This window comes from Sipha flava, unplaced genomic scaffold, assembly GCF_003268045.1.
Source record: "Sipha flava isolate LNK unplaced genomic scaffold, YSA_version1 207_pilon_pilon, whole genome shotgun sequence".
Taxonomy (NCBI): Eukaryota; Metazoa; Arthropoda; class Insecta; order Hemiptera; family Aphididae; genus Sipha; species Sipha flava.
In genome coordinates this window covers 1,064,945-1,089,431 of record NW_020272813.1, presented here as the reverse complement: position 1 = coordinate 1,089,431, position 24,487 = coordinate 1,064,945, and the positions used below count along the sequence as shown (strand labels likewise).

At 24.9% G+C, this 24,487-nt stretch overlaps 1 protein-coding gene across 4 annotated transcripts; it reads right to left on the bottom strand.

The window, feature by feature from the left end:
- Positions 1–849: 849 nt before the first annotated feature.
- LOC112682599 (phosphatase and actin regulator 2-like) lies at positions 850–24,097 on the bottom strand. 4 transcript variants are annotated; one of them, XM_025553237.1, is made up of 14 exons: positions 23,248–24,097; positions 19,210–19,386; positions 19,031–19,138; positions 18,457–18,582; positions 3,699–3,953; positions 3,377–3,634; positions 3,007–3,316; positions 2,782–2,817; positions 2,576–2,718; positions 2,346–2,502; positions 2,172–2,227; positions 1,993–2,096; positions 1,746–1,918; positions 850–1,369 (listed from the first exon to the last, which is right to left on the bottom strand). In XM_025553237.1, the coding sequence occupies exons 1-14, from the start codon at positions 23,516–23,518 to the stop codon at positions 1,354–1,356; spliced, it is 2,190 nt and encodes a 729-aa protein (XP_025409022.1). In that variant the 5' UTR covers positions 23,519–24,097; the 3' UTR covers positions 850–1,353. The 4 variants fall into 4 exon arrangements, with proteins under 4 accessions (XP_025409022.1, XP_025409019.1, XP_025409020.1 ...); XM_025553234.1 differs by having other exon boundaries at positions 851–1,369; positions 23,233–24,096; XM_025553235.1 differs by having other exon boundaries at positions 851–1,369; positions 2,782–2,814; positions 23,233–24,096.
- Between the last annotated feature and the right edge of the window lie 390 nt (positions 24,098–24,487).

Here is a 24,487-nt window from a genome sequence, read left to right as displayed (position 1 = left end):
AAATGTATAACTTATGGATTTGAAAAAGTATTTAGATTTAAACATAATTTTATGTAAGTACTGTTATATCAGACTTCATCAGAAACAGGTATTTTGACATTAATACGCTTCAGGTTATTTGATGCAAACTAATTGAAATATGGAAAAATTATTAATATTACATAGTTAAATGTCATAATCAAAAAATTAATGAAAAATAAAATTATACATTTTAGATACTTCCGACAAAATACCATTGATCATAGAAAATAAGACATTAATTATAGTAGACAAATTATAAAATAGTAAGGTATACGTTTTCCAATAATTTTATAAGGTATGAGTAATTTTAGTGATCCACTAATAATACTAACAAGTTCATTTTAAAATTCTCTCAAAAATAACTTTTTTTCCAAAAAAATACAGTAGTGTAACCATTGATTTTATGATATAGTCATGATACATATTTCATAGTAAATTATTAAATCAATGGATTTAAAGTAGAATACATATATATTTGAAAACAGAGCCTAAAAAGTATATTTTTCAACAAAATTTATAAATTATTTAAAAATTTGGTAATGTAATTATACATACTTAAATTAACTAATGAATGTATTCAGTAACACATTTTTTTTATTTTTATTTTTAATTTGTTGTTAAAAAACATAATGTATTACAAGTACAATTGTATACTACAAAAAATAATTGGTATAGGAAGAAAATGTTTATCATTGTGTAGAAACAATCTACAACTATATACATGTAATAATAATAATAATAAATCTAATTGGGAAAATAAATAAAATATTTAATAAATATAATTAATTAAATAATATTAAATATCTTTCTTAGTCAAAATTACAAAAAAAAAAAAAAAGGAAAAACAAACAAAACAATGAGCTTTCATTTTCAACATGGTAATTGTACAATAAATTATTTTAATATTGAACTTGCGAACAATAACAAAAAAAAAAAAAAATTATTTAGTATGATGAGGGAGAGCACTTAGGGGAATGTAAAAGAAGCAGAAGTAGTAATTATTAGTACATTAATTATTATGTTTTTTTTTATATATTAGATTTAATGCGTAATAAATATTGCACACAATCACTATGTGGACGGACAAAAGCTTTTCGTCAAAATAAGGATATTCTAATATTTATAATTAATATAAATGTTTTTCTCTATCACTTGATAAAAGTCTGTTCAATACATTTTTAGATTATTAAATACTTTTGTTGATTTTTAAATATTTAATTTACTAATACATGTGTATTTAAAAACTACTTTTTATCTAAACAAGATTAAATAGCAGCCAATTTGTTTTAATTTTCTTCTTGCCTTTTTAATTGTATTTATGACATAAAACAATCATGGTCGGTGAAACCTGTTGAACAAAAAAAAAAAAACAACAATTTTAAATTTAAGAGATATTTTGATACAATTTGTAACAATATAATATCACTATTAAATCAAATTTAAAAATATGATGTACATAACTATGTTCATAAATACATACAATATATTTTTGTCAAAATATAACTGAATTTAGAATGAAAATTACTTGGGAGAAAATGTTCTAAAAAAAGGTTAAGTTATAATTTATGATATAACTATGCATAAATACATTTTTTTTTTTTTTACAATTAAATAAAAAAATTAATAAATATTTAATTGATATAAAGATATAGTTCATCGATTTTTTTTTTTTTTTTATAGTTAATACTTTATAGTCTATCAATGTGTTATAAACATATATTTACCTAGTGAGATGTTTACTTTCTTGATGTACTTCCATTTCCGAGCTTTTAAATTCATTAAGTTCTTTTCGTATAGCTGCTTTATCTTTGGTTGTTAACCGTGTCCATGGTTTATCAGCTCGCCGATCATAATCATGTGCTTGAGTTACTTCTATGTAATCATTGAATCGAATAATCTAAAAATTCAAATAACACAAGTTCAATCTTTGAAATTCAAATAGAATTTATTATAAAATTATTCAGGACTTACTTTTTTTTCTTTCAATTCATCAACTGTTGGTCTAAAACTTAATTTTCTTAACAACATACGTTTCTTTTCTTCTTTCAACTTTTTTTCTTCTGCTGCTGTTTGTTCTAAAATTAAATTGAACAATGGTGTAACATTTTTATTTCAGTGAAACTATAAGCTTATAAAATAAAATATTTTACTTTTTAAGATGTTTCTTTCTTCAAGTTCTTCCTGAGTTGGTCTCATGCTCAAACGTCTAAAAAATATTATTTTAACAAACATATAATATAAAATTATTTAAAGACAATTTCTTTATGTTTAAAATTTTTATATTTCATATTAGTTTCGTTATTTTTAATATTTATAACTTTTACCTAATAAGACGAGCACCAATGACTTCTTTAGTTTCTTGTCGCTCTTTTTCACTTTGAACTTGAAGAATATTGCGATTAATGAGCTCTTGTCGATCAGGACGTAGAGCCAGTTTAATAGCAAGACTATCTTTTCTTGCAATTTTTTCAGCCAATCGATCTAATAATTAATTACAATCATTATGTTTTATTCTGATAAATTAAATATTTTATTGATAGTTAATTGAACTTACTGTCTAAATTATCATCTCTATATAATATAGGTCCATCACCTGAACTATCATCATCACTAGACTCATTGGGTCTAGCGTTTTCTTTATTTTCTTGTAATGAACAAGGTAATGTAATTCCAAATACTACTGGACGATTAGCACCACTGTTATAGCATAAAAATAAAAAAAATTAATACTAAAAAAACTAAAAACTAAGATCAATTTACCAAAAACGTATCCTGGGCTTTAATGGAACCCTTCTGCTATGCAGCGGTAAACAAATTAAGAAAAAAATAAACAAAAAAAAAAATCGGAGAGCCAAATTATTGCCAAATAATTGGCAATAAAGCAAACTATTCACTTTTCTTTCGTTTAACCTCGACTATTGCAAATTATTTTTATTTACTTCTTTAAGTTTGATATTATTTTGTATTTATTATTCAACAACATACTTGAGCAATTGTGATGATTCCTGTTGACTTTGATTAGGTGTTGATGGTTTTTTCAATGCCGACTTCAGAGGTTGTGCATTAAAAACAGGCTCTTTAGCAGGAATCTGTTCTATATGACTAGGAAAACTGTGACGATTTCTTATTCTAAATCCATTGGAATCATCATCATCATCATCTACTTCTTCTTCATCGTCATCATCATCTTCCTCCTCTTCATCATAGTCTTCATCATCATAATCATCTTCATTTGTTGTCATTTCCATTTCCTCATCATTGTTATCATTGGAACGATGATTCTGACGATCATTATCTAGAAAGACATATTTGTTTAGTTAGCGTAGGTTAATTATAATTCAATATTTATTATTACGTTGATATAAATATGATTGCTGAGTTGGTGAACTGAACATGGGCGGTGGAGGTATAGGCCCAACTTCAGATACCGGTATAGGGGGTTCGGGTAAATCAGAAAGCATTAATGATGAATGTCCAGGATAATTATTGTACATCATCCTAGGACTGGAATGATAATAGCCTGTCCTTACCCCACTGGCCATCTGCGACATGTTTTGTCCAGTAATAACCATTGATGATGTCCTATCACAATTTAATTTAGGGGATTCACAACCTGTCAACAGTAGAAAAATTAAGATGTTAAAAAATACATATATTCAAGAGTAACAATAGTTTACCTGATGGCAATAATGAATTGGGAGGTCTGGTGGGTGACTGACCTGATCCTGCCAATAATGACTGATTAGGTGCATGGTAACAGAACAAGCGTCTGGTGAGCGTACCACCAGGACCAGTTAAAGAGTTGGGTCGCTCAGGTTTTGAGCTACTAGGCTGTTCAGCTATGTGTTGTTGCTGTTGCTGCTGTTCAAAATTTAATTCTACCGGCTCACTATGGTCTTGCACCATTTCAGTCTTGTTATCTTTGTTCAAGTCTAAAACAAAAAAGTTTTAAAATTAAATACTAGTAATTAATAATTGCTAAATTTATAGAAATTTTTTTTTAAAAACAATCATTTTTATAAGATTAAAGATTTAGTTTATGAACAAAAATTAAACGACCATTAAAAACAAACTAATTTAAAATGTTTGGTTCAAAGATAGAAAAGAATAAAATAATAATTATTACTTTTATTGAATTCAAATAAATGTTCAGATCTAATACACACACATTTTGAAGGTTTATAAAATAATCGCCTGTGTTCATGAAAACATACATAGTTTCAAATCATATTTTTTTTTAAATTGGAGAAACAAAATAATAATTAAAGTACATTTCACACATTTTAGGTAACTTTTTGTTAACTCTTTATGTATATTTTCAATAATTAAGAAACTCAAAATTCATCTAATTTTTCTCAAAAATTTAAAACACTAGAAACTGCAATAAAATTAGTTTATTCAAAAAACATAGTTTCATATCCAAAAAAAATTTGATAGAAATGTAAAATATATATTAAAGATAAAAAAAAAGTCACCTGCATATCTAAATGTTTAGTTAAATTACTATGTTTACAGTTTAATTACATTGTATACAGTTAAATACATTTTTTTCAAATGCAATGTGACGTAAAATTTGTTAACAGTATCAGTCTAAATATATGACATGCTGCGAAATTTTTAATGACATATAACGTTTAAGTTGACTGTACTAAATGATGAAAAATTCTATGGATAACTCTGTAAATAGGAAACTTCCAAGATACGACTTTAGAATTAATTTACCTAATACCTATGTTACTTCTGTTTATACAAATTACATACATATCTTTATATCTTACACTGGTTTCATATTACTGAGTTACTTTCATTATAAATTATTAGGTTTTTATTTATTATTATTTTTTCATAGAATGTAAAATACCTACCATTTTCTATATTTTCAAAATATTATTTTGACACCGCATTTTTTTCATTAAATAAGGAAAAACAATAAATAGTAAATATAATTACATAAAACAATTTTCGTTGGAGCCGATTATTCCTAATAAATTCTAAATACACAAAGCCTAAATATTCTAAAATTAGATAGACACATTCCATTTTACGTCACATAACTTAAATGATCCAGAAATAGTTAAATAATCTATGGTCGTGTGAGCTGCCAAATATAAAATATTCTTTTCAAAATATCTGTACTTATCACAACTGTTTAATAACTATAATACTATTCTAATTAATGCACAACATTCTTATTCAAAGATCCTCGGTATCACAATTTAATTTAAATAGTAAACATATTTTTGAATGTATATGTAAAATATATATGTAATATATACTAATAATATTATACACCTTTGCCAAAATTTTAGATTATTAATTATTTAATAGTTTATAAATTAATCAACAAATATTTACCTGCATGAATAAATAGTTAAAGTATAGATATGTAAATGTTGACAATAATTGAAAATGTAGAATTAAAAGAATATAATAGTATATTATTTGGTATAAACTAAATTTATATTTTTGTTACTAGAATGTAATTATATATAAAAAGTTGAGGTAACGTAAAAATCATACTATAAATCATCACACATTATACAATTAGACGAAAATATTTATTTATTTTTATTCACAAATTTAAAAATAACATATAATGCCAAATTATTTTATATTATTATATATTTTTAAATACAAATAACCATAAAATTGAAATTTATATACTAAAAAATAATATATATTACATCATATGATGAAATTTTAAATAAATAGCTTTAGTAAAAATGTACTTAAATAATAAATAATACTATGCCAAAATATAAAATTAAATTTATAAACACAAAAAAATAAATCGAGGTATAAAAATATAATATTATTATTATTATTATTATTATTATTATTGTATTATAAATTAATAATAATGACAAAACCATGCAAATATGTAAAAAAAATTTTTTTTTACATTCTAGACATTAAAAATAGAATCCCTTTCATTTATATATATTTTTTTATTATCATATTTTGTTTAGAGATAATAATAATATTAATTTTTTAATTCTTACTGAACATGTAGAAATGTTAGTTCTATTAAAATTTAGATTTGCAATAATATTTTTCATTTACACTATACAGTTAATTTTCAAATTCAAATCTTAATGTTTCTATTTCAAATAATTTTAATTTTAGTTTTTGTTAATATCTCCATCTTATATTATTGAATATAAAATGTATAAGTAGAAATAAGTAGGAAGAGAAAATGTTAAGGATATGTTTATTTATGCTTTTGGGTGTATTTTTTTATTTCACGTTTGAATATTTTCTATAATTTTATTATTTTCTATGATCTATGGATATTATGATAAGTATTGAAGTTTTTTTAAGATGCTTTTTGTTCAATTAATCTGACTAGAAAATTTAAAACGGCAATTATTACAATAATTAAGTCTAAAATAAAAATACAGAATAGCAACAATGAAAGTTCGCAATTAATCTACAACTTATAAAATTGTTTTTGTCGTTATTGATATTTTTAGCAATTGGATTCTGATTTTAAACTTAATAATATTTTTTTTTTAACTTTTAAGGGGTAGCACAATGACCCTGACATAGATAAAAAATGCAGTAAAAACTTAAAATATAATAATCTAAGAATAGTAATAGGCCTCATAAAACGTACTTGAAAATTTCAACCAAATGCTTTGGCCCTTACAAAATATTTTATAGTATCGTTATTTGTTAGCCATCATCAAAAAATATTTCTATTTTTATTAATATTGTTAGTTAATTCTTAGAATAGTAATACGACTGTAAGGCTTAATATTATTTATGAAATCAGAAATAATATAATAAAACTTAAGCTTTTAACAACATAATTCACATGATTTAATAAAATAAATAAATACCTAATAAATATCAAAAAATGTTCTTTATTATATTCAATCAAGTATTGAATCATAAAATTGAGAACAATTATTTCTTAAATATTAAACTTCGTTATTATACAAAATACTTCTTTGAAGAGTGACATAATTACAAGAAAACTAATCAATTAGTCAGTTAGTGTCAGTAACACAAAAATAATATTGTTTTTTGAGATGTCGACGTCATTCATTGAAACTCGATAATTTATATTTTCTAAAAAGAAAATTGCCTAGATAAAGAAACATGTAAATTTAATTTAATATTGAATACCATTAAATTGGTCGTACGTCTAAAACGATTAATTTTACAGGAAGAAGGAAAAATTAAAATATCTAATAATTATATAATCGTATGTAAACGCATAAGAATAAACTATGATATAATTATATAACTATATAATTACTTTATTTATAAATAAATCAATATTTTAGAAAAACGGTTGTTATTTTACTAACATGTCACTTTATCACAAGATACAATATTTATTGATTTATCAAAAAAAAAAAAAATTGAATAATTGAATACAATATATTGCCAAGCAATTATGGAAGCATTAATATTTACATTATTAGTGCAATGCCATTGGTTATAGAATTAACTATTTTATGTCAATAAACATACTTTATTTATGAATAAAATCAATGGGGTATATACTTCATTATATTATAATCATATAACACGACAACAGTGGCGTAGGATACAAGCGCGCAGAAGGAAAACTTAGAAAAAAACGCTTTTTAAACAATTAAAATTTGATGCTACGATATTTTTTTAACCTTTAATTTTACTAATATTTTAAGTAGATATACAATTTATACTTATAAGTTATTACAGGGTTCATTTTAAACCTTGAAAATTTGCAATTCTCGCTTTATGACTAGCAAATTCATCGATAATTATTTTATATGAAATGTTTTATTTAAATATCCTTGCGCTATTTGCATAATTTCATCATTAAATTCACATGCAGTGTGTACAATTAGACAATATCAACGTATTTCAAAGAGTACAATGAAAAAATTTCGATTTGATTGTAGGATACGACTTTCGCACAATTTGGCGCTCCTTTGCAATTCGCGCCCCTGGGGTAGGCACAGTTCGGCACCTAACTCTTGCTACGCCACAGTATGACAAAACAGTTTCCATGTAAAAAAAAACATTCTTAATTGTAATTTAAACAAGAATATATCGCATAACAGTAGGTGCAATTCTTCAATATGTTTTGTACTAATGGGAAGAACATAATTTAGAAATTCGAAAGTGAGTACAGTATGTCATATAAGTAGGATCGACAAAGAAAATATCGTGTTAATATAATAAAATTAAAAATAGAAAACAATTTTAGAATCAGATTTCCAAAATAGTTCTTCAATTAAAAATTAAAATATTTACTATTTTATTTAAAATAAAATACAGTAATAGTTACATATTCTTAAAATTTAACATACTCATTAAATGTGAAAAAAACTCACTCATATCTCCGTGAGTGAAACCACGATACCTAATACATTAGCAATATAGTGTAAATAAATGATTTCCCTTCAAAATATCAATGTAAGAATTTAACTGTAACCACATGCGTGACGATTACGCAGGTTATTAGGGCGAAGCACATTAAAGTCAGGTAATGTTCAGCTACTACTACAGTTACTATAATAAAATTACTAACCATATGAACCAATTTTTTATTTATAAAATATCAATGAATTTATGATATTTTTGAGCAGTGCGTTAGCGTAAATTTACTGAATAAATTGTTGAAGTATGCATGAAGGAATTTAGGAACTTTATAACTGATCAAAAAAACCACAGTGAAACTTAAGATTTTAAAATTTGTCGTTTTCTTCATAAATAATTGAAAAACAATTTCAATATTTTTTTCTCTTTAAATTATCGTCATAACACGAATTCATAAATAGCTAAATGGAAATTTTGAAAAAAATAAAAATAAAAACAAAATGTTTTTTTTTTTATATAAATTTAGGGTATCACTCAAATATTACATTTAAAAAACTCTTAAAATATTCGCTACCTACAAATCATGAGTTACAATAACTTACTCTCCAATAAATTAATACAGTATAGATTTAATATAAAAGAAAAATTTTGGTCCAAACAAGGTATGTATTCTTTAGTCAAAATTGGTCTTTAAATCTTTTCGAGCCGGTTGCTTCGAAAAAATTCAAACAGGTACTGTCCACTTGGTACAAACAAACCAGTATAAACTTGTTATAGGAACTTTAAAAACTAATTAACTTATGTGATTTATTTGAATTTCTCAAGAATTCCAGCCCTTTTGATCATTATATAAGTATCTTATATGAGTATTTAAATAAATGTTAATTTATAGCCTTCCCAACTTATTGATTCGCGTTTATGTCTACTTATATATATAATCCTAATAGCAATAGAATTTTACCTGCTATCCTGCGGGCAAAACGTGCTGTCGACCGGACAATGATCGCATGCAACGACTGTGATTTTTTCTTTTTCGCGGTACGTACCATTGCAACGGAACCGTACCTGTCCAACGGAAACCCCGTTCGGGTCCGAGGACGGAATGCCATATTTTCGTTAACCACCGAAGTCATGTTTAAAAAAAATGTTGTCACCAAAAATATAAACTAAAATAAATATGGATACCACTGCGTAAGGAATAATATCCGGGGTGGCCGATATTATTAAAGTCAAGCGAATTTAGGTACGGTGAGCCCGAAAAAAATATACCAGAAACGTTCGTAGACAAACCGCATACTTATCATTAAATGTATCGTTAATTTCAATAATTATCAAGATTTAATAGTACGAAAGTTGAAAGATATGTGTGTGTGTACACAATGACGATAATCTTTTTGCGCGGCAGCAACACACGACTGCTGAAGACAAAGGTATCGACTGAATTTGTCTGTCGCGCGAGTTTCGGCGTGTGTGCGTATGTGCGTAGTGGCGGTGTGGTATGTTTGTGCGAAGAAATTTTAACGCCGCGAATCGCCCACCCGTAGGAAAAAAACACCGGCCGTGGCGCCAGGGAAACGGCGCACACCTCTGCACGGCCGCCGTCGCTACATCCGACACAAAACGAACATCCACTAAATCACGGGTACATATGTACAAAAACGAATTACACTAATCCGATATTGTAACAAACGTGGGCGCGGACGCGAGCGTTAATTTTAAAATGTAAAATATCGTCGTTTTTTTTTTATTACGAATATTATGATCACTATCGTCGCTATAATTACACACATAATGCACGGCGCATAAACGTATACCTAAATGTATACAACGACCTGGTACCGAGCTGTGTTCCCCGCGGCCGTCGGTGCCGGTGACGCATCAATTGATTAATCGGCGGCACGCGGCGTCGGAATTTCTAAAAATAAACAACAAGTGCCGATTTATTATTCGCGCGTCTTGCGGCGGCTCCGGCGTGTGTACATACGCAAAACGCTAAAAACGACTTGGCCGCGTAGAACGTTACGCGTACAACAACACACGTGTGCGTGCGTACACGAATACATCGCGATCGCGCGAATTTTTATATCGCAGAACAATGAGAGTTCACGCACAATGTAGTGCAGACCGTAGTACCGTAGCAACCAAATATTGCGCCCGGGACGATACTACAAAATGCGCCCTTATGTATCTTTAAATGTTACAATTATTAGATATTGTTTACAATTGCTTCAATTTATATAAAGGCCGTTGAAGTATTTGTAAATATAATACACAAAACCTAACCGTTGCAATTTTAAACATCAAATACAAATTTTTCGTTTTTTCGTCTTCCCGGGGATTGCGCCCAGGGCGTAGTTACCTCTCAGCCCCACTCCAATGCTAAGGCCCTGAGTGCAGATATCGGCGTCAGGTCGAAATGAACGCGCAAAATGCAGATTTAAACCATCAAAACGACAATGAATAATCAACCGAGATAATAGTTTATACTCGAACAGGATTCATTATATCTACTCTTAATTGTAATTATGTTATATTCTTATAATATACAAGTAAAACGAACTTCACAATACTTAATAATCCATATAATTATATGCATATATGTTATATGACATATGACATCCATATATGTCATCAATTATTATACATAATACTATCTAATACAGTATTACCATAGAGAATCACGGAGGCTTCAGAATTACGTGTTTTCATCATACAACACAGTAAATGTTCTCCAAAAGTTGATTATTTTACTCAAATATCTAAAGAAGAACACGTTGAAGGTTTTTTTTAACTATTTAGGTATGTTTCACATGAGTTCTTTCAAATATATTATGATTATACATACCTATAATTAGTGGAGTATTTATATGCAAGCACTACCTAGGCACGTGCCTACAGTGGTAAATTTGAAGAATTTATTTTGTTATTTATTATTAATAAAATGATTTAAATCTTAAGAAATTATGTTTTAGTATTTAAATAAAATTTGCTTTGAATACTTACCTAATTAATATATATTTTATAGTAGGTAATTAAATGATAATTCATCTAATGCGATACATTATTTTAGTTATTTAGAGCGGAAATTTTCCCCAGGCCTACTACAAGCGGGAAACATAAATATGCCCTATATAATAAATATATATACACAAAATATACGAATAAATCGTCAAATGTATACAAAATAGATACACTGAACTTTAGTAATATGACATGATGTTAACAAATTGTGACAGGTAACTAGTACATTGTAAATGCATTTATAATTAAAATCAGAAAAATAAAATTAAGATAATGTGCAATATACAAAATATAATCAAAGCAAATACGAGGTCTTGACCAAGGTCACTACTGCATGGTTTGGCACCTGATGCATGAATGAAATCAAATGAAACATTAAAAACGACATAAACAATAGCAAAATAATTATATTAGTCATTAAAATAGGTAAAGTTTTTTGTTTTGACCACTATACATTTTAATAAAAGTTAGAAAGATAATATTACTTTAAAATATATTACTTTGTTAGACTAAAATAAAATAGCGAGCCATATATTCTATAGAGAAATGTGTATACGTTTGGTGACAATTTATAATAATAAAGAAATGAGGTAGTACATTTAATGTTAATTTGCAATCACATTTAAATTAATTAATAAATAATACCAAGATTTACATATATTAAAAATATATATAGAAATATGTATATCATTACAAATTTTTGTATACAACACATATTTTCAGGAACGAATAAATAGATAGTAAGCAATAGAGATCTGTACGGGCAGTTTTTTTTCGGCCTATCCGGCCCGAAACTTAAACTTACAAAATTCCCCACCCAATCCCGGCCCAATATTTTTTTTCAACCCAACTAGACCCAGTCCGTAATATTTTTTTGGCAATCCAATCCGCTCAGGCAAGTTCGTAATATTTATTATTTGTTATTATCAGTGATCTATTTATAAATGTAATATAAACGAATAATATATATGTTTTTTTATTATAATTTGTGACATGCCTACTTCATCGGTTTGGGAACATTTTCTTATCAAACGCTAATAATTGGCGTTAGTGTTGCACTCTTATATTATAATACGAATACAATTATTTTTGTTATTAATGACTATGTAATATTAACAATGATTAATATCAGTGAGCGAGTAGTGGGGTAATAAAAAAAATTATTTTTCTTAGGAATGGGTTCTCCCACACTTTGAACCCTCGAGCACCTCGATTTTTAAGAAATTCGAACAGCTCGAAGTTCGAGAAAAACGCAAGTTCGAATTCGAAAATAATACATAAAGTTAGTTTAATAAAAAAATTTAAATTAATAACTAACAAGTTATATAGTAATTAGAAATAAGTTTTAAATAATAACATTACTTAATCATTTTACTTCTATTATAATATTAAACTTTTTAGTTTGTCATACCTAGTTAGTTAAAACTCAAATTTCTAAGTTTTAACTTTTAAATGTTTTAATTTTTTAAAGTTCGAAAATAGTTCGAAGTACCAACAAGTCTGAGTTAGAGAAAAAAATTATGTTCGAGTTCGGGTTCGAGTTTGTGAAAACTTCAGTTCGGCCCATCCCTAATTTTTATAATATTTTGTGAATTCTTATCACACTGTGTTACCGATTAAATTAAGTAGTTTTATTTTTAACCGACCCGGTCCAAAGAAAAATACTATAATCCTACTCGTAACCAACCCGCATTATTTACACTATGGCACGGCCCGGTCCAAACCTGTTACGGGTCGGGTCGGACTGTCCCAACCTGTGCAGATCTCTAATAGGTAATAACATTTAAAGTAATTGATTTACATAATAATAATAAAAGAGAAAAATGTCCCGATTTAAATATTATTTTTCACGATTTACTTATACAGTATGATTTTTTTCAAGTCATAATATTTTTAGTAATAGCCATCTGTTTACACAATTAAAGAATAATATAATTTATTGTCCGATTTATATAAATATTAAAATATTTTAAAAAATATTTAAATAGAAAATGTTAAATTGTATTATATTTTTGATCAGTTGAATAAAATAAATTATAAAAGTAAGAAATATATTTTTATAATTTTATAAATGTATTTTGTGACACAAATTATAGATTATGTACGTTAATTTTAAGTATGTTTCTTACAGTATTCATCTAAATATGACCGTTTATGTATACGAAACATAAACGGTCATATTTAGATGAATACTGTAAGAAACATACTTAAAATTAACGTACTATTCATAGTTCTTACAAACCGTGACCAGAATACATAATATTATAATCAAATTATAACTAAAAAGTTCCTCTCAACCATTTCAATCTTCGCGGCTTCTATTAATACCACAATACCTTAGATTAGCCATATATTATTTCAATAAACATTCACATTTATGATCACGGATTTAATGAAACTTTTTAAACAAATATATTTTATAATATAATTCTTTAATATAATTGTTATTATTGACTTTTTATATAATTTATTAATACTTACTTTTAAAAATACAATCATAAGGGTTATTGGTTTTCAGATAGTATATACCATATTAAATGTCACGCAACGTAACGAAATTGTTCAATAATATTCCACTTTTAGACAATTTTTAAATAAAAACTTATATTATACTTCGAAAAAAAATTAATAATTTCAATTCACCTAAAATAATATAACTTCTGGTTTTAATACAAACTATAATTTGTATTCACAATTTTTTACTTTAAAAATGTATATCCAAGAAAAGTGATATTTTGAATGTTTTCCATAAGTGCAGGAAATTTACGTTTCTATTAAGTTTAATCAACTGTTGGATGTTAAATCGTCAAATAAAACAATCGTATAATTTAAAAAATATTCAATATTGTTCCTCTACTATAGCAAAACTGAATACAATTTTAAATTTAACTTTTGTACCTTAAGATATTTATTTCATTGAAAAATGTGAATAAAATAAAGATAAGTTACAATATTCATGTTTTTATATGTATTAATATAAAAACCACATATTCGAGAAATTATATTTAAAATTGATTTAAACTCAAAATTTGAATATTATGGATCATTATGATAATTGTAGGGACAAGTGGACAACACATTTATACACCGTATAAACATAAATCAATTATTACATTTTTCTTTTATAGTTTCATATGAATACAATATATTTTTAATCAAATTTGATAGTTTCTAATAATTTCTGAACTATAGATAAAAAAATCTTATTTTCGAAATCTATTTTAAAAAAAGTATCGATCATACTACCAAAATATTAAAACTTGAAAAAATTATACATTATTCGATAGGCGTTTTCAAATATATAACATACCTCTTTGAAAACAAGAACATTTCATAATATATCCCATCATTGGTCGTTTAGGGGGTAGTTCGATTAGGTAACATGTATAAATTGCCTCCAACACTGTTTAGAGCAGTCTGATGATATTTCATATAAAAAACGGGTAAAGTGCTTTATATTTTTTCAAAGCTGACCTTTGAAAATCGTCAAGTGGTATACTGTCAAAAGCTCATAAAAAAATAACAAATTAACCCGCAACGAGACGGCAACGGCTGTACGGCGGGTCACGTCACATGAAGTTTAAAAACCTAACTACCGTTGCCGTGGATATACGATTTGAGGGGCCCCCATGGCATAGTTGAGAATGCACGACATAACATTACTTTTTCCTGTGTGTAATAATTCATTTCCGCCTTACCTAAAAATCCAATCAGGGTAGCCAACTCAATAATGTCTATGCAATTATTAGGCGGGAAAGGTTTACATACCTATTGGAAAGTCAGACATGGTAATTTATTTTGAAATCTGACATTTAAATAGTTTATTACAGACGAAAAAATGGTGATAAAAAAAAAATGTTGTAACATAATTATGAAAGTTAAATTGTTGACAATTTAAAATTAATTAAATGAAAAGTCGAGTTTTAATTTTAACATTAATTAGTTAAAATACAAAAATCTTTTTTTTCCAAAAATATTTATAAAATATTAATAACTGAACAGACAAGATAAATTATAATACTATGTAACCTTTAGCAAAAGAAAATTTAAAAAATCAAAGCCTATGATTTTGCTGAATTTCAGAATAACTATTTCTCATAATTAATTAAATTTATAAGGTTTACAATGTTGCAGGAGATTGTTCTGTCTCTATAGTATTAAATAATAATGTTATTATTATTTAATATAAAAATCGTTACAACTCTGGTATAACTAAAGAAAATTATAAATTATATTATTTGGATTTCTTCCAATTCAACAATATAAAAAATATTAAGAATGAAACATTTGATCTTGTTACCTCCAACTCTCATAGCATCAATATACATTTTAAAATGAGTCACAATGAAATATTACCATTCAATAAAAAATTTTTAATTGGAACTTTAATGATTACATAATCTCTATTACAAATTATTTACGTCCTGTAGAACGGAATAAACATTTTCAAGATAAAGATATCAATAATAATACAAATTTTTTATATTCTCAACTTAATTATATAATAGATTCATTAATACCTAAATTAATTAGATACAACCCCTACACTCTATTTGGTTTATAAGGAATTATTTTATACTAAACGAAAAAAATGTGTCCATGATATATACATATTATTTAATAATTTAAACTCATACACTGAATTTTCCTCTCTACACACCAAATGTAAACAATTACAATATTATGATTATAATATGTATATTAATAATGTTGTTATGGATGAGAACTTTATCTCTGATAATATTGATGTTATATTTGGTATCTCTCGCAGAGACCATTTATGACCATTACTATTTTTAATATTTATTAATGATATTACTAATAAATCAAAACACTTTAACTAATTATTATTAGCAGACAATCTCAAGCTATTTAATAAAATTGGATATCAAAATGATATTCTACTACTTCAAAAATATTTAAATGCATTCAATAAATGGTGGGATGAAAATGGTATGCCTTTAAATATAAAAAAAAAATGCCACTATATCTTTCTTTTTTTTAAAAAAAAAAGAACCCATTATTTTTAATTATAATTTAAAACAAATCAAAATAACTTGAGTAAATGAAATTGTTAATCTCGGTTTACTTTTGATTCATAATTTAATTTCAAACTTCATATCAATAATATTATGAAAATCAATAAACTTAAGTTTACTTAATGCACTCATAAAGACTTCCTGATGCTCATGCATTTAAATTATTTTGTTTCTCGTTAGTACATTCTTGACTAGAATATGCAAACATGATAATGCACTCAAATTTTATAACTCAAAATTAAATAATTCTTTCACATTTAAAATAATGTTTTAAGATTTTTAAGTTTCCAATGTAAAATTTATAGAGCTCCTAATTCTGATTACAATATTTTAAATTAACTTTTCTCTATTTTGTCTATAGAAATAAGATTTAAACTATTAAATTTAAATTTTTTTATAAATTATTAAAAAATATTATAGATTTTCTAGAACTGATTGAATGACTTAATTTCAAACTAAACTCTCTAAACTTCAGACATAAACAACTTTTCTATAAACGAAATATATCGATCAAATAGGTTAACTTCCCTAGCTAATATTTTAATGTCTGCAGGAAATTCTGTATAGAATTTAGATATATTTCAATGTTCCCTAAATAACCTTTCTTTGAGCATTCATTAATATTTATTTTTGTTGTTAATATTTTTTTTTTCATTATGTCAGATATATATTATACTAACATGCACCTTTATATTTATAATTATAATTATTTTTCAATTGTCTTCTATATTTAAAAGATAATTGGAAATTATTCTAAACTAAAAAATGTATAGTATTCATACTACTAAAAGTAAAATAAAAAAATGAGAAAAGAAAATAGTTTTTTTTGTATTATATATATATATATTTAATATTCTAAAAATTAATAATGAACCTAAAGTCAAATTAATGATAAGCCAAACCTTTTATAGAGAAACTAACAAATGTGATTATAATTATAAATATATAGTAATATTAATTATTTATTAAGATTAAATTTAATTGATAAAAAATATTGATTCCACTATAATAATTTATATGATCGCATAGAATTTATTGACAATATAAAATTAAATAGAATCATATGTATTATTTATAAAGATATTTATAGTATCTAGTTACTGACATTAATTTCAGGCATTTTGAATCATTATAAAGTATACAATAGGTACCAGATATAATAAGGATTAATAATTAATGTGATTTATTATGGATTCCTTAGTGCATTTAATAGTGTCTAATTACTTGAACAATGGATTTAGAAAATGACAGAGAAAATAATTTTAATGGCTTCATTTTTCTAATCAAACAAACAAAATATAGATCAATAAAAATTAAATAAAAAAATTACCAAAATTCAAAAATTTTTTAGTAATTGATATTAAATTTTTATCATAGTATTATATGATAAAGCTTAGTTACTTAAACAAATTTGATGAATATAAATAAAATAAATTATTTAAACATAAATAAATTCAAATTAATTGAAGAAACAAATTTTATAATATATAATAAATGTTTTATTTTAAAATAAACAAAATATATTTCTAATTTATCAAACATTATTTATAATTGAAGATTTCTTTAAAATATTTAGGAATTCAGCATTGCATAAATATCCATTAGTATTTAATGGGTTCTTTAACATTTAACAATCTCTAAAACATCAAAGGTAACTTATAAATTAAATTTTAAGAAACTATTCAAGCCACATTTGTTATATTTTGCATTCAATATAGTACATAAAATAATATTTATCTAAGTTTCAAATCATCAGAATTATAAGTTTAAAATAATTAAAAATTACATCTATTTGAATTTCTTCAGTTTTTCATAACTATTGCTAATACTCTTTAAACTATTAAATAAAATTATTTTATAATGGAAAATTAAATTTAAAAATTCTTATTGAAACAATTAATTACAATTTAAAGTTGCTAACTACCAAATTACTTAGAATTAAAAACTTTTCAAAAATATAATTAATATTTTAATGAGATAAATCACATTTGATTAAATTACCTTTTTATTTTATCTAATTTGTAATTTAACAATAATCTTTAAAATATTTACTTACCATTCATAAATTGATTAGAATATCTGTTTTGTTGCTGTTGAAAAAGCATTGACGAACCAATAGTAGGAGTGACGGTAACACAAGTAGTTGTTGCACTTGAAATTTGATTTACTTGGGGAGAATTATCTATAGAAACATTTAAAATTAAATAAATGGTAAGTTAAATAATTTTATATTGAAATATATAATAATTTATGATGAAGTAAAAACAATTTTAAAATAAAAACTATTATCAGACTGATTTTTAATTGCTCTATTTAGAATTTAAAATTATAACTCATTCTAAATTAATTAAAAAATTCTTCAAATCAAATAATATTAGTAAACTCAAAATATTTCAACCAATTAGAAAAAAATGACTTCAAAAAAAATTTAATGAAAATATATGATTATTTTTTATTAATATTTTAATTATAAAAACCTAGACTAACTTTTTTCGATTGTCACATTTTATAGTTCATTGTTACATAATATACCATAACTTCTAATATAAGTCCATTTAATGTAAATTCATAATGAAAGAATAAACAAAAACCAATCAGATAGTATGTTTAGAAATATATTTTATCCGTACCAGTTTCAGAGATCGTATGTGTTTGAGCCATTGGACTATCTAAAAACAGGATTCCTTTTTGAATTAATTCATCTCGATTAGCTCGCACTGAGATCTTTCTTTCCAAATCTATATAAATAAAAGAATAATAGAAATAATCCACTTAAATTCATAAGACATTATATAAAAGTATAAATTACTTCTAGATGTTGTTTCAAATTTTTCTGATTTCTTTTTTCGTTTCCATTTCCACGGTTTGAAAAGTTTACCTAATGCAGAAAACTTGCTGGGTGGTTTTCGATCCAACTGCAATGGACTGGTACGCGTTCCTGACCCTAAGCTATTAGTTCGAAGTGCTGTACCATTTTGCTTCTTGGCTAAAAGAAAAAAAGAAACAATTATTAATTATTATTATTACAATATATTACATTATACATCCAACAAGTTGTTTAGCTTTTAAATTTCTTTTAATTTTTGAGATTGAAAATAATATAGGTAACCTAATCTATAAATAATCAAATATAATAAAGGATAAAAATATAAATTTATACCTATGTATTCTGTATAATAAAATAATAAATTTTTGAAAAAGATGTTAGCTCACAATTTAACAAGTACTGGTTTAGTAAATCATTACAAAAGATTTTTTTATAATTATGTGCCCAATGTTAAAAAAATTTTTAAATTAAATTATCAACAACAGAAAGTACAAAATAATTAAAAAATAACCAGGTTGGTTTTGGGATTTTATTTACCCAAACAACATAAAAACATTTTATTAGTTTATAATACCTTATAACTTATAGGTGCAACTAGGATTTCATTTTTGTAGTGATATTTTTAGTATCATTTAGTAAAGGTAAATGACTTATTTTCTAATTTGTATCTGTACCTATTAAATGTAGGATAGATAAATATTTGAGGGGCTAGACAAATATTTAAAGAGGTTAAGCCCCCCTATTCCTCATCTAATTGCCTTATGAATAACTGTAGTGACTTTTCGGATAAAAATGCACTAAATTTCTAATATACATTTATATATCCTTAATTTACCCTACATAAGAATAAAAATCATTAAATTGAACTAAATCATTTTTAAATAAATTACTGAAGATATTCAAAATAAATGTTTGGTGTTTTTTATGATGATTACCTCTGAATTTGTACTTTTGTTTAAATTAAAAATGATAAAATACATTACTCTAATTTATGTCCAGTTTTAAATTTTATGTCTTTGCAAAAAGAACACATTAAAATACGTTTTTTTTTCATATGGATACAACAAACAAATTATTCAAATTATGTGATGTATATGTATAATAATATACAAGCACATAGATTAATAAAAACTGTAAATTAATTAAAAACTAACTTATTTCCTATTCCCATCTCAAATCATATTTTAATTAATAGAATCTTTGATTTATTAGATTACTATAAGATTTATCATTTTATTTGAATTTAAGTAGGTACATACAAAAACCAAATAATATTAAGGTATTTTATATACTGATAAAATTGAAAAAAAATAATTATTTTTAACTATTGGATTACATTTTTTAAGAAGTACAACCTTTTTGTTATAAGGTCATACATTATACCGAAATAAAATTAAAAATATCTTATTTAACTACTTCATTTTTGAAATAAATCATTATTATCATTATAGCTGTCAAATCAACTATAAAGATGTATAGAATATATACGTTGGTATTACAATAGAATGCCAATAACTTTGAAAATGTAATACCTTGCAAGATCACATAACATAACAATAGAATGACCAATTTATTTTTTTTTTTTTTTTTTTACAGTAATTTACCGTTACAACAATATAAGAAAAAATATTTTAAGATATTTAGAGAATGTGTATCATAAAGTTCTATTATACCAACCTATATCTATAGGTCATCGATATTAAAATAAGATGATTATTATTAGAAACCAAATAATATTAAAACTAAATACTCATACATAATAGTTAATAATTAATAATTATTAAATTCTATTATAATTTACTAGATTTTAAAAATATATAGTATTTGATGATTGATAAATTATGGACATTATTAAACTGTCAGTTAATATTTTTAGGTTTAGTAAAACCTAAATAATTCATCGATTTTTGTTATATCATCCATCGTTATATGATATCATGTATTATTAATTTAATATTTTACACACATATAACATACATAGAATTTCTTTGAAAATGCCCAGTTCCTTATACAAAAATTAAAATAATTAATGTTTTCAAATAAAATAAAGTTACACTAATCCAAATAATATTAAACGTAATAAATAATAAGTATAAATATATTTTTTCTTTTATCAATCTAATACAGTTATTTGTTAAATCTTGGACCTGATAATTGATCTATTGTGCATACTATATAATAATAATAATAAAGTGTATTGGTATTATTATATCAATTTTATTTATAATAAAACATGTAATATTCAACAAGATTAAAGTATCAAAAACAAATTAGATAGAAAATGTTTGACATCAATAGAAAAGTTTTTAATTGATTCTACAAATTTGTAGAAAGGAAGAATCTCCTAAAAAATTATGTAAATGAGTTGCGCAGAAAATTGTTAATATAGGTTAAACAAATTCAAAAAAATATTATATGTATTAAATAAATTTATTGAATAAATAAATTGAAATTAAATATTTTTTATTTATAAGATTTTTATTTTATAAACTGGAAGCATAATTTTTCATATGGTGTCTTATTTATGAGACAATTCTGTGCTGGTCATATTATTTGGAAACATTGTTAAACAACAAAATTCAAAAAATGATTCTTGGCTAAGGTTGGTGAAATAAATATATTTAATTCTTTATTTTTAATGAATTCATCTCAAATGTATAAAAAAAAAAAAACAATAAAACATTATATTATAAATCTACAATTGTAGAACAAAAACCATACATATATATATATATTTTTTTTTTAATTATTATAACTAAATATCATAATTTATGAAAATAATTAGTGGAATTGTATTTTAAAAATTTGATAAAAAGTATTCAGTCCTTAATCAATTTTTTTATACTGCCTAATCTATAAAATAAATATTCAAATTTTAAATCGTATTTTTAATACAAAATTGTAAAAGAAAAATTTTTAGATACACAAAATTTAAAATTTTAAATTATTTAATGTTTTTTTTTTTTTTTTTTGTTGATATTGGAAAACTTTTAATAAAATACAAACTTAAGTATGTTAATGGTCTAATTATATAAAATATTATAAGAAACTAAGTAAAATTTTAAAACTTGGACAGTTAAAAAAAAAGAACATATAAAGTATATAAACTTGTAGAAAATAATATAAAACTACAAATAAAAAAAAAACATGTGAATTGTACCTACACCAAACATTAAAATGCGGAATTAAAGTTTTATAGTAGATATATGTAGAGAAAATTTATTTTTACTCTTTAAATACAACATAATTTACTACAAAATTTATGAGTCACCTATCATTATTGTCATTACCATATAATATAACTGAGCAATATTTTAGTAAGTGGGATACAATTTCAGAAAAACAGAATCAAAATAAAACACATATAATAGTTTAAAAGAATTCAAGTTACAAAAAATTTCATTGGATAGAATTATGCTACATTTACATATCATAAACAAAATATTGATGTCATTTAATTGACCATGAATTAATCATCTAATAAACTTTATAATACAAGCGTCAATATAACAATTCAGATACTTATTTGCTTAAAAGTTTGCAAACTGATAAGATAAATATTAGGTGTAATTTAATATTTAATTCTTTTAAAAATCCTTCAATAGGTACTTAAATGCTACATTTTTATCTTTAAACCCATATTTATAATATTTCATATATTAACCAAAAATAATATTTATATATCAATTGTTAAGTAATTAATATTAAATGCTTTAAAAAATTTGTATTTTAATATAATTTGTAATAATAATCATACTTATTCCTTAATGAATACTTTAAATTAATTTAATATAAGGTCGTTTTTATTATTAATAGGAACTTATTAAAAATAACCAAAATCTATGCTCAATTGTTAATGCAAATAACTTATACACTTGGGTATATTTTTGAAAATATCTGATTCTGTATACCTAGTTCTTTAATTTAAAATATCGTAAAGTAAATTGTAATTGGATCAAATAAATGATTATTTTTATTATGATTCAATTCATTAGGTATTCTCACCAATAATAAACTTGCCAGTAGTAGGTGATGTCGGGGTAGTAGCTGTACCACTAGTGTGTAAAAAATCCGTTAATGACAAAGAAGATGCAATTATTTGTCTCTTTTCCTCGAAATTTAAATAGTCCATGCTATTACTCCTAGGTTGTTGCTGTTGTTGGTGGTGATGGTGTTGTTGATGTTCCTGCAAATTGTTCTGTTGGCCATTTGAATCAACTATATCTGATGAAGGCGGAGGTGGTTTCTCACCATTTGCGGGCAAACACCCGCTGGACAAACGTACTGACATATCACTTTATTAACACATACTAACTATAAATTCACAACCTCGTTGATAATTTATTTCTTAATAAAATCGAGCTTTGCACAAATACAAAACAAAACTATAGTAAAAAAAAATGAATATAATATAATATAATATATAACGAATTTAAACACTCGGGAAGCACTTTTTTATTATTTGGAGGACCTGGCGAAAAAGTCCGCCTAATAGATCAGGATGGCACCAAGTTCCATTGGCGTTTTCCGATAATTATATTAACAGCGGCCAGTTTCTGGTGTCTGGCGATGCCGTTTACGGTTGTTGCGGGCATCATAGATAGACGTTGGGCGACATTTATTGAAGGAAAACGAAATTAACACCTAATGCGCACACGATCGGAATTCGGGACACTTGAACGACCGTTGCGCGCGCGTCGAGTGTGGCGGTCACTGAAATCCACAGCGGTTTCGTACACGGAACACTTTGATTTTATTTATTTATTATTATTATTATTATTGTTATTGTGATCAGTATGAAGGAAAATCAACGGGTTGATCAGGGAGAGGGGAGGTGTATTGGAATTTCGGAATTTTCCATAGATAAAGAGATTAAACTGATCGCGGAGAGAGTATATAACGTTAAACAGCGGTGGGAGTGAAAATAAAGCAGGTATACAGTGCCGACATTTGTACAAAAATCAAACCGTTTTATCGTTGTTATCCAATTCTGCTGCTCAAATTGTTCCATTTCTCATTTTTCTAACACTACTGTCCCGGCGTCCCGCCAATATTACTTGACCATCAGCAACGCCTCTTGTCCTCTGGCTACCGTTATTATACATACCTAATACACAAATTAATAAAAGTATGTGTTTGTATAGATATTGTAAAGTAAAAAATATTCTATTAATGAGTCTCTAGAGTAGACTGTAGAGTAGTACTTGCGAGTATTATTATTAATTATGCAAGTAATTATATTGCTCAGTTACTTCATGAA

Coding starts and splice junctions, on each gene's coding strand:
- LOC112682599 (XM_025553234.1), bottom strand. CDS start 23,518: ATGTCAGTACGTTTGTCCAGCGGGTGTTTGCCCGCAAATGGTGAGAAA. Junction 3,635..3,698: donor CAATTCATTATTGCCATCAG/GTAAACTATTGT, acceptor TACTGTTGACAG/GTTGTGAATCCCCTAAATTA. Junction 2,818..3,006: donor GAATCATCACAATTGCTCAA/GTATGTTGTTGA, acceptor ACCGCTGCATAG/CAGAAGGGTTCCATTAAAGC.